The sequence below is a fragment of the Hypanus sabinus genome, chromosome 20, assembly GCF_030144855.1.
Source record: "Hypanus sabinus isolate sHypSab1 chromosome 20, sHypSab1.hap1, whole genome shotgun sequence".
Lineage (NCBI taxonomy): Eukaryota > Metazoa > Chordata > Chondrichthyes > Myliobatiformes > Dasyatidae > Hypanus > Hypanus sabinus.
This window is the reverse complement of record NC_082725.1, coordinates 42,249,147-42,261,426: the sequence shown is the minus strand read 5'-3', so window position 1 is coordinate 42,261,426 and position 12,280 is coordinate 42,249,147. Positions and strand designations below refer to the sequence as shown.

General features: G+C 38.8%; 1 protein-coding gene across 5 annotated transcripts in view; it reads left to right on the top strand.

The window, feature by feature from the left end:
- Positions 1–12,280, top strand: part of LOC132378460 (catenin delta-2-like) — a 1,187,639-nt gene that overhangs the window by 1,167,571 nt on the left and 7,788 nt on the right. For all 5 annotated transcript variants that reach the window (XM_059945388.1, XM_059945390.1, XM_059945393.1 and 2 more), the window contains one exon: positions 9,077–9,208. In XM_059945388.1, coding sequence (XP_059801371.1) covers positions 9,077–9,208 — 132 coding nt within the window. The remainder of the gene's footprint in view (positions 1–9,076; positions 9,209–12,280) is intronic.

Below are 12,280 nucleotides of genomic sequence, written 5' to 3'. Positions count from 1 at the left end.
CTAATTGATGGAGATTGATAACTTATTAAAAGGAAAAAGATTGGTAAAACCCGTTGTAATGCTCTCAAGTCAGAAATGGGAAAAAATCATTAGGGAGCAAATAAATGGCAAAGCAGTTAATTATTTCGGACCAGTCTCAATGAATACGTGCACAAATTGCTTCCCGGAAATGTGATGAATCAACAGTCTGAGGAAAACAAGGAAAACGAGGAAAACATAAGAAATTGACACTTGGAAAAAAAATGACATAACAAAATTAATGGGATTGGAAGCTGATCTATCCCCAGGGCCTGATAATATACATCTCACAGCACAAGAAAAATTTGGCATGGGGAAGTAGTGAATGTCGTCTATCAAAATTCTATACTATGGAATGGTTCATGTAGACTGGAGGCATTATGGGGCATTTGGCCTAACATTACAAAAAGCATGTGACACTAGATTACTAGGAATATTCACAGGGTTGGACAAGATCAGTATGCACTTGAAAAATAAAGTTCAACAAAGAATTTTTTGAAGATATAAATGACAGAATAAATAAGGGAGAACCAATGGACATGGTGTAATTGGATCTTAAGAGGCCTTTGATTAAAGTCTGACAAAAGAGGTTTATATGCAAAATGAATACATGGGAATATACTGGAATGCATTGAAAATTGGTTTACAGACAGGAAATTGAGAGGAGGAAGTATCAGGGCACTTTCAGGGAGGCAGTTGGTACCTTATAAAGTCCTGCAGTAATCAGTGCTTGAGTCCCAGCCATTCACAACATACACGTATCAATGATTTGATTGAGGGAGTGGAATAAATGTTTCTTAGTGTTCGGATAATATAAAACTTGATGGAATTATCAGCTGAGGATGTAAAGGGGTTTAAAGTGATTTCAACCATCTGGCTCAGTGAGCAAGTGCACGGCAAATACACGGTACTGTGGATAACTTTTATCCACTATTGTAGAAAATCAGAAAGGTAGAATATAAATGCAGTTATATTGGGATATGTTTATGTACAAAGGGACCTGAGTGTGCTTGTAGACCAGTCTTTGAAAGCAAACATGCAGATGTAGCCAGCAGTTAGAGACAAGTGGTATGTTGACCTTCAATACAGGAGTAAGAATGCAGCAAGAAAGTATAGAAGAACATTTTTATAGTAAAACATATCTTGTACATTGTGTGTCTTATCTAGGAATGGAATTACTTTTTTGTGCAAAGCCCAAATTTATTGTTAATTCTTCAGACAGTCCTGGGAGTTGGTGCATCTGTTGTGTAAGGAGAAGTTGGATTAAACAAGGCCCTATTCACTGGAGTTTAGATGAAATGAGAAACAATCTTGTTGAAATGTACAAAAATATAATGGAGCTCCACAGGCAGGATGTAGCGAGGATATTTCCCTTGGCTGGGAGGGTTAAGAGCCCAAGGTCACATTTTCAGTATATCGGGTAAAACCTTTTGGATGGAGATGAGAAATTTCCTCACCCAGAGGGAAGTAATCCTGAGGAATTTTCTACCTCAGGAGACTATAGAACACAGATTGCAATATATTTAAGAAGAAAACAGATAGATTTCTGGGCAGAAATTACATGAAATGGTACGGGAAGAGAGAAAGATATGGTATTGAGGTACAGGATCTGTCATGATTGCATTGAAGGCAGCACAGGATTGAAAGGCCAAACAGTCTTCAGCTACTCCTTTTTCATGTTTGATGTTACTATTAGTCAGTGCTTTTCATTTAATTAGTTCCATTAGGATTCATAGGGGGGAAACAAATAAAACTACAGATTTGCATTTCTTGTTGCGTATATAGACAACGTGGCTTTGTGTGCAGAAAAATGGTGATATGGACCATTTTCTATGAGGGGGAACCATCCAAATATGGGGGCTGCCTCTATTTTGAGTCAGGGATGCTTCCTCAGAACTGCAGGAAGAGTGGATGGTTTAGTTTTCAAAACAGAGCTGTGCAATATAAAAGACAATATGAAGATTGAATAAGGCAGGTCTGGTGACAAGAAACTCGAGTGCATTTTTAAGAAGTGGGATGAGAAAGGGACTTGAGTATAATGGAAATAAGAGAACAGTTTACCTGAAGTTGGAAAATTTTATAGGGATTTTGGCAGGCAGATATTTGGACAAATGACCTAAAATGTCTAACAGAAAAGTACCTTTTAAGAGTGAAGTTGAGGACTGTGGTATGAAGAGGAGATTGAGGAAGAGAATTCTAGTGTATTAGAATTTAGGCAGGTGATCTAAATTAATTACATCTATAAAACACAAAATAATTGATTGAATAAGTATTGACCCCTTTCAAGTCAGTATTTAGTAGATGCAGCTTTGGCAGCATTTACAGCCTTGAGTCTGTGTGGATAGGTTTCTATCAGCTTTGCACATCTGGACACTGCAATTTTTCCCCATTCATCTTTACAAAACTGCTCACGTCCTTTCAGATTGCATGGGGGTTGTAAGTGAACAGCTCTTTTCAAGTCCAGCCACAAATTCTGAATTGATTTGAGGTCTGGATTCTGATTTGGCCACTCCAGGACATGAACTTTGTTGTTTTTAAGCCATTCTTATGCAGCTTTGGCTTTATGCTTGAGGTCATTGTCTTGCTGGAAAATAAATCTTCCAAGTCACCGTTCTCTTGCAGTCTGCATTGGGTTTTCCGTCAGGAATTACCTGTATTTTGCTGCATTCATTTTACCCTCTACCTTCACAAGTCCTCCAGGACCTGCTACAGTGAAGCATTCCCACAGCATGATGCCGCCACCACCATGTTTTTGATTATGTGCATAGCATTTATTCTGATGGCCAAAAAGCTCAATTTTGGTTTCATCAGATCATAGAACCTTCTTCCAGCTGACTTCAGAGTCTCCCATATGCCTTCTGGCAAACTCTAGCTGAGATTTCATGTGAGTTTTTTTTTTCAACAGTGTCTTTCTCTTTGCCACTCTCCCATAAAGCTGTGACTGTTGAAACACCCAGGCAACAGTTGTTGTATGTGCAGTCACTCCCATCTCAGCCGCTAAAGCTTGTAACTCCGTCAGAGTTGTCATAAGTTTCTTGGTGGCCTCCCTCACTAGTTCCCTTATTGCATGGTCATTCAGTTTTTGAGGGTGGCCTGTTCTAAGCAGATTTACAGCTATGCCAAATTCTTTCCATTTCTTGGTGATTGAATTAACATATTCCAAGAGATGTTCAGTGACTTGAAAATTTTCTTGTATCAATCTCCTAATTTCTGTAACCTTCTCATGGAGTTGCTTGGTATGTTCTTTTATCTTCATGTCATGGTGAAGTTTTGGCTTGGAGACTGTCACACCAGCAGTGAACCTTCCAGATACAGGTGTATTTTTACTGCAATTGATTGTAACACCTTGGCTGCACACAGGTCTCCAAAAACAAATCTCCATTTAACTAATTATGTGACTTCTAAAACCAATTGGCTGCACCAGTGATGATATGGTGCATCATATTAAAGGAGATGAATACTTATGCAATCTATTATTTTGTGTTTTATATTTGTTATTAATTTAGATCACTTTGTAGTGATCTGTTTTCACTTTGGCATGAAAGAGTCTTTTTCTGCTGATCAGTGTCAAAACTGCCAAATTATATCCATTGTGATTTAATGTTGTAAAATAATAAAACATGAAAACTTCCAAGGGGGTAAATACATTTTATAGGCACTGTATATATCAAATAAAAGCACAGATGCGGGAGATGGCTTTAATTGCAATAAGAGAGGGAGGGAGAACAGTGCACGTGCATAGATGACAGATCAATACGTAGTGCTAAGGGGAGGGGATCATTGCTGTAAAAGAAGTAGATCCATACATTACACTTCCTGCCCCTTTAGATTAATGAAATATATAACTGTACATGTACAAAATGTTCAATTTATCTTTCATAAAGCCACATTCCAAATACACATGCTTTCATAATAACAGTCTGTAACGAACTTCACAATTTTAAAGGTTCAATCTTTTGGGTGGTGCTCTGCTTCTTTTAGGGCAGTGCCTCTGGTCCCTTGGAGTGGCATGAACACAACATACATCACATTTACTTTCAGTTTGTCTTTAGGAGGCACTTTTTCACCTGTGTAAATCTTTAGCATCATTGAGGTCTTCTCGAACAGTATCTTAGAAAACAGTCTGTTGTAATCAGCCTCTGAAATTATGGACAAAGCTGACCCTGAATCCAGCCTCATTTTCAGTTTTACACCAGACACATCTATTGTTTTCCAGATGATCTTATCATCTGCTTCAGTTATACTATGCAGTTCTAGGCCTCACAGTTCACCTTTGACAGACTCTATCTGGTTCAGTTTTACATTCAGTAACTTTATGCATTTGCTTAGTTTTCTGTTTGAGATCATTAATGGGGATGGGAGAGGTTCCGGAGGATTGGAGGGTTGCAGATGTTGTTCCCTTATTCAAGAAAGGGAGTAGAAATAGTCCAGGAAATTATAGACCAGTGAGTTTTATTTCAGTGTTTACTTACCAATCCATTCATAAATGGATTTATGTACATTTGGAGAGGCATAATATGTTTAGGAGTAGTCAGCATGGTTTTGTCAAAAGCAGGTTCTGCCTTACAAGCCTGACTGAATTTTTTGAGGATGTGACTAAACACATTGATGAAGGTAGAGCCATAAGTGTAGTGTATATGGATTTCAGCAAGGCATTTGATAAGGTACGCCATGCAAGGCTTATTGAGAAAGTAAGGAGGCATGGGATCCAAGGGGACCTTGCTTGTGGATCCAGCATTGGCTTGCCCACAGAAGGGAAAGAGTGGTTGTAGATGGGTCATATTCTGCATGGAGGTCAGTGACCAGTGGTGTGCCTCAGGGATCTGTTCTGGGACCCCCTTCTCTTTGTGATTTTTATAAATTACCTGGATGAGGAAGTGGAAGGATGGGTTAGTAAATTTGCTGATAACACAAATGTTGGGGGTGTTGTGGATAGTGTGGAGGGTTGTCAGAGGTTACAGCAGGTCATCAATAGGATGCAAAACTGGGCTGAGAAGTGGCAGATGGAGTTCAACCCAGATAAGTGTGAGGTGGTTCATTTTAGTAGGTCAAATATAATGGCAGAATATAGTATTAATGGTAAGACTCTTGGCAGTGTGGAGAATCCATAGGACACTCAAAGCTGCTGAGCAGGTTGACTCTGTGGTTAAGAAGGCATACAGAGTATTGGCCTTCATCAACCGTGAGACTGAGTTCAGGAGCCGAGAGGTAATGTTGCAGCTATATAGGACCTTGGTCAGACCCCACTTGGAGTTCTGTGCTCAGTTCTGGTCACCTCACTACAAGAAGCATGTGGAAACTATAGCAAGGGTGCAGAGGAGATTTACAAGGATGTTGCCTGGATTGGGCAGCATGCCTTATGAGAGTAGATTGAGTGAACTCAGCCTTTTCTCCTTGGAGCGACAGAGGATGAGAGGTGACCTGATAGAGGTGTATAAGGTGACGAGAAGCACTGAGCATGTGGATAGTCAGAAGCTTTTTCCCAGGGCTGAAATGGCTAACATGAGAGAGCACAGTCTTGGATGTAGGTACAGAGGGAATGTCGGGTACGTTTTTTACGCAGAGATGGTGGGTGCGTGGAATGCAATAAGTGGATACAATAGGGTCTTTTAAGAGACTCCTGGATAGGTACATGGAGCTTAAAAAAATAGAGGGCTATTAGTAACCCTAGGTAATTTCTAAAATAAGTACATGTTCGGCACAGCATTATTGGCTGAAGGGCCTGTATTTCATATTCTAACCTCCTTTTCTGTAGTTCTGCTGCATCCTTTGCTGCAGTCTCTGACGATGTTGCAATGGTCAACGCCCGTTCTGAGGTCAAGTCTCTTTCTGTCAGTAGCCTTGTCTATGCATGCCTCATTACAAGCCTGTCTCTTTCTTAGTGCATCATAAGGTCCATCTCAAAAGTCACAGTACTGGGAAAGCTTGCACAGTTCTGGAATGTATTCAGAAAGGCTTTCATTTTTTGACTGGCTCCTTTTGTAAAATCTAAATCTCTCAGCCATTGTCAGCAGTTTATGGCTCAAGTGATTTTGTAGCAATTTCGTCCAATGTCTTGCTTGCTGGTTTTTCCGGTATTACCAGGTTGTGTAAGACACTATGTCCTTGCACCTAGTAAGCGTAGGGGCTTTCTTTTGCTCCTCCACATTGTTGGCAATACGATATAGTTCAACTCTCTCAGTCTACAACTCACAGCCTTCAGTAGCACTATCAAATTTGTCAACTTCCCAACTGAAGCCTTTTCAGTTACTGTTACTTTCACTTTAAATTTAGCGCATCTTTCAATGTTACTCACACATTCATTAGCGTCCATGATGGCCTTCTCTGTACTGTTTCAACCTTGCTGTTTTGTCCCATAATCATGCTGTAACTGTCGGTGCAGTTCATGATACTTTCTGACATTTCGGTTCTTGCTCGTCGCTAATTTGTTGCAACTGTGCAACAATATATTAAATACACATATACTAAATAAAAGCACGGATGTGGGAGATGGCTTTAACCGGTGTAATCGCATTGCAGCGAGTGGAAAAGGACAATGTGCATGCACAGACAACAGTTCAATACATGGTGCTTAGGGGAGTTTGTCATTACTCTAAAGGAAAATCATTACAGTAGCCTCAAACCTGTTACTTATCCAGACCTATCTATCCTTCAGTAGCTGATTTCATTTCAGAGTAACCCTGGCACTGTAAAGCCAACAATGTACTTTTGAAGGGGAGTCATTGTTGTAACCTATCTGTACACATTGAGATTCCATAAATAGCATCCTGATAATTTTATAGTTTATCTGATTGAGGGAAAATATGGACTTTGACTCAAGTGTTCTTCAAGTAATTGTTCGAGTATTTTTTTATGCCACCTGAGAGAAGACACGTGACTTCAGTTAAATTTTCTAGGTAAGGGCAGCAAATCCGTCCTAAATACTGCACATAAGTATTTACATTGCATATAATAACAAATAACCTTTTTGAGTTTCATTTTCTGTGTTGTAAAATGAAGTTATTTCATGATACAATATTTTGCATTGTTATCAACCCTCTTATCAATGCTCCCTTCCCCCTGTATAAACACTTTACAGTTCATATAAAATAGTGTTCAACTTTATTCAGTACTATATTAAATGAAAAATGAATTTGAAAACCAGCTGCCGTAAACAGATAGTTTTTGTAGGATGTAAAATATTACAATAATTTTTTACAGTGGGAATGTTATCTTTTAAAATATTTGGTCCATTTCACAGGAACCTTCATGTCATTCTTCAAGCTACAAAAACAGTTTTCAAAGCAAAAATAACTTATATGAAACCCATCTAACAGAAATTTATGACAACCCTGTCCTGATTAAATGACCTGCCATGAAACCAATTGACCATTGCAGTTTCCTTTTAAATTACCTTTTGCACATTTCATTTTAAGCTGAGTGCTCAACAGGTACACAAAAAGTTATTGGAGCATGTTACGTCATTGCTTCAGTTGTAGAGGTATTTTGGAAGCAAACGTACACAAGTAGACTCTTGAGTGTGATTGGCAGGGCTCCCTGTTCCTAATAACGTGAGTCATCCCTGCTGCAGGTATATGACTAAATGAAAGCCAAAATTTATTGACTTGACATTTTTTTATTGGCTTGCTATCAATTTTGCAGTTCCTTCTCATTTCAAGTTTCCTTTTCAGAATTTGCAATAAAACTGTCATTTGTCAACAAGAGATTTTTCAGCAAGGAAGCAAGCCAGAGATTGCAGGTTTTTGAGCAATGAAGTACTGTTATCTATTAATATTAGTGAGGAAATCTTAATTCCTCATTTCAGTGAGGCAAACATGGAGCATAGCTAGAAGTTTTTTTAAATCAAGGATAAGTTAGTAGGGGAAGTAACTTTATATTTCAATTCTTAAAATTAGTACAATACTTCACAGAGTTTTGCTATTTGTCGTATATATTTTCCATCAATCTATCAGCAATTGTAAATCAAGTCAGGCTGAACTTCATTAAGTCTTTACACATTTTTTTTCTTTTACACAAAATTAAGGCCTAATTCTCAGGTCATTAAGATCACTGTAAACAAACTTATTTTTCAAAATAATGTCACATAAGAATTTTAGTCGATTTTGTGAGGCATATTCTTGGAAAGGATATACCTGTCAACATTTTCAGCTCTCTGTTTCCTCATTTAAAACAAGTACATTTAGGGTTTTTGCTCAGTGTGCTAGAGGTTTAGCTCTTACAAGATGAATTTGTTATTTAGATCAGTGCACCCAGTCTTCATTAGCTTCTGATTTGCTGTTGATAGATCCTCATACTCTTAAGGTTAATCTGTAGCAGCAGCTTGAATTTTCAGAGTGAAACACAAAATGTCAGAGGAACTTAGCAGGTTATCTATCTCCCCTCTTTCCTTCAGTCCAGATGAAGCGTCTTTATCCAAACCATTGACAGTCCATTTCTCTTCATGGATGATGCTTGCCCCACAGAGTTCCACAGTTCTTTGTACGTTGCTCCAGATTACAGAAACTATAGTCTCTTTTGTCCCTCTCTTGAATTTTCAAAGGCTGTGAGCCATAAAACTGTAATTGGAATGTCTTCAAAACAGTATAAGCATGTATTAATGTATTCTTCTATACGTGAGTTTCCTTTATTGAGTCAAACCAGTTGCAAAGCCTGTGGAAGAATCATAATCCCATGTCTCTTTCCTGCTTGCATCCTGCTGCCAGCTTCCCTTTTCCTCCCAGCCTCTGTCACCAAGGTCAGCAACTGCTGGCCCAGAAGAATCGGCAGCTTGCTAGATGTGGTAGAGATGAAGACATTATCTGTGTCAGATAACTGAGTTCAAGCTCCACTCCTAATATTTCAACAATTTATTTTCCATTGCTTTCAAGGGATGGTGAAATGGGGTGGTGTGTGAAACTGTCTTCCTGATTGCAATCACTCGAACAATTTTGTGCTGTAGATTCAAAAAGGCTTTCAGTTGGTCAAGTAGAGTGAACAGCTCCAGTTTCAAGTGGCTAACCTTTTTGTTAAAAAGGTCATAGGGAATATATCTGAATAACACAGATCCTCTCAATTTCAGCAAGCGCCCCAGCTTCACCTCGAGAGATGATCAACTTAAAAGAAAGAAAGTCTGACTATGACACAACCGGGACCAACTCTAGCTACCATGCGAGTAAAGGAGAACATACCTCTAGAAAAGATACTGTTCCAGGTGAGAACAGAAGGAGGAGGATCTGGAGTAGACTTTTGAGTCTACTCCCTCATTCAGAGTTGTAAGAGGCTTTTTCCACTGTGCTCACGCTGATTATCATGTATTTATCTCTACTAATTTAATTCAGTTCTTCAATAAATGCCTCTTAACCTTAGTTTGCTTTCTCAGCTGAATCTTATACAGGTGGCCCCCACTTTTCAAATGTTCGATTTACGAACAAATCGCTGTTACGAAAGACTTATAGTAGTACCTGTTTTCGCTAACCACAGAGGATTTTCTCTTTCACAAAAAAAAAAGACACCCGCTTTATACGTGTGTTTACCCTAGGAAAGACTACAATGACCGTGAAGCCTTGTGCAGGCAGTTGTTTGCGCATGCGTGTACGTGCCAATTTTTTTTCTTCAAATCGATTTTGGTTCGCTGCCTTCCTGAGTTTGATAAGTGAAACTATACCGTACCTACGATATTTCTACTTTACATAGGGTGTAAATTTATTATATTATTCCTGCTTTTACTATATGTCAGCGTTATTTTAGGTTTTATATGTTATTTGCTTTGATTTGGTAGGTTATTTTTTTGGGTCTGGAAACACTCAAAAAATTTTCCCATATAAATTAATGGTGATTGCTTCTTCGCTTTATGACATTTCGGATTACAAACACTTTCATAGGAACGCTCTACCTTCGGATTGTGAGGGAAACCTGTACTCTACTCCATGAATATGTATTTTATATTCCTCAGTAATGTATTTTCAGTGAGAAAACTGGAAATATCTTCATTAAACATCAAAGGTGTATTCCTTATCATTTTCTGCCCATCTTGCTAGAAGAGCGAATGTACATGCAGTTGATTCTACAGACCTCTAAAAGAACCCTCCAACTCTATTCAAGCAAACATTCAGAGTTAAGCCAACCAAGCCTTGGAAGGCAACTAGCTTGGAACTCAGCTAAATTCTGTTCTTTGCCAAAATTGATAGTTGTTGATTATATTCACCACTTTCTATCGAAGAGAATGTATATTCCTTTAAGTATTCTTGGATATTTTAAAAATGTAAGATATAAGGCATATTGGGTATATGTTTAATTCTTTGGGCCTGGGTGCAATTCTCACTTACATTGCAAGAATATAAATGCAATTATACTGCAGTTTGAAAGGGAGAAGCATACGTCAGATATATCAGTATTACAATGGAATAAAGGGAATTACAGAGGCATGAGAGAGGAGCTTGCCCAAGTGGATTAGAGGGGGATACTGTCAGGGATAACAGCAGAACAGAGGTAGCTGAAGTTTCTTGAAATAGTTCACAAAACACAGGATAGATATGTCCCACAGAAGAGGTTCTCAAACGCTATGGCTAGGCAACCATGGCTGACAAGAGTAATTAAGGACTGCATAAAAGCCAAGGAAGGGTCATATAAGATAACAGAAGTGAGTGGGAAGTGGATGATTGGGACATTTTTTAAATCCTACAAAAGGCAACTAAATAAAAAGGCAACTAACTAAATAAAAGGGAACGGGAAACGTTGACTCAGGCCTGGGAGGCCAGCATCTGGCATTTTCATGCCCTACAAGGCGCGGAATGAAAGATTGTGTGGCATGCCACTCCTCACACAGATATTTTCGCAGTGTTTTTCTTTATCTTATGAGGTTGAATTGCAAGCTCAACACTCAACCCGACATGGATGGAAAGCATACTTGGGAGCGGCCTGACTGGATTCGAACCTGGGAACCTCCATTCCGGAGTCCGGCGCTGATGTCACTGTGCCAACAGCCGACAATAAGGGAAATTATGAATTATGAAATATGAGGGCAAACTAGCTGATATTATGAAACAGGATACTAAAAGATTTTTCAGTTATATGAAGAATAAAAGAGAGGAAAGAGTTGATGTTGGACCACTGGAAAATGATGCTGGTAAAGTAGTAATGGGGGAACAAAGAAATGTCAGATGAACTTAATAAGTACTTTGCTTCAGTCTTTACTGTGGAAGACATTAGCTGTATGCCAGAGGTCCATGAGTGTCAGGGAGCAGGAATGAGTGCCATTGCTATTACAAAGGAAAAAATGCTAGGCAAACTGAAAAGGTCTTAAGGTAGATAAGTCACCTGGACCAGGTGGACTACATCACAGAGTCCTGAAAGAGGTTGCTGAAGAGATAATGGATGCATTAGTAATGATCTTTCATAAATCACTTTATTCTGGCATGGTCCCAGAGGAACAGAAAATTACGAATGTCACTCCTCCCTTTAAGAAGCAAGGAGAACAGAAGAGAGGAAGTTATAAGCCTGTTAGCCTAACTTCAGTGATTTGGACAGTGCTGAAGTCCACTATTAAGGACTACATTTCAGGGTACTTGGAGACTAATGATAAAATAATTCAAAATCATCATGGTTTCTGTGAAGTGAAATCTTGCTAAACAAATCTATTAGAATTCTTTGAGCGAGTAACAAGCAGGTTGAGCAAAGAAGAGGCAGTGGATGTCATTTACTTACATTTCTAGAAGGCACTTGATAAGGTGCCTCTCATGAGGCTGCTTAACAAGATAAAATCCTATGGTGTTACAGGAGATATACTGGCATGGATAGAGTTGTGGCTGACAGGCAAGAGGCAGCAAGTGGTAATAAAGGGAGCCTTTTCTGGTTGGCTGTCAATGATTAGTGGTGTTCCTCAGGGGTCAGTATTGGGACCACAACTTTTCATTGTTTGTCAGTGATTTGGATAGTGAAATTAACGGCTTTGTGGTAAAGTTCACGAATGATACAAAGATAGGTGGAGAGGTAGATAATGCTGAGGAAGCAATGCAATTGCAGTAGGACTTAGACAAATTGGAAGAATGGGCAAAAACATGGTAGATGGAATACAGTATTGGGAAATGTATGATAATGGATTTTGGTAAAAGAAACAATAGTGCAGACAGTTATCTAAATGGGTAGAAAATTCAAACATTATAAGTGTAAAGAGATCTAGGAGTCCTTGTGCAAGACTCCCAGAAGGTTAATTCACAGGATGAGTCTGTGTTAAAGAAGGCAAATGCATTTATTTCAAAGAGAATTAAATATAAACATGAGATAA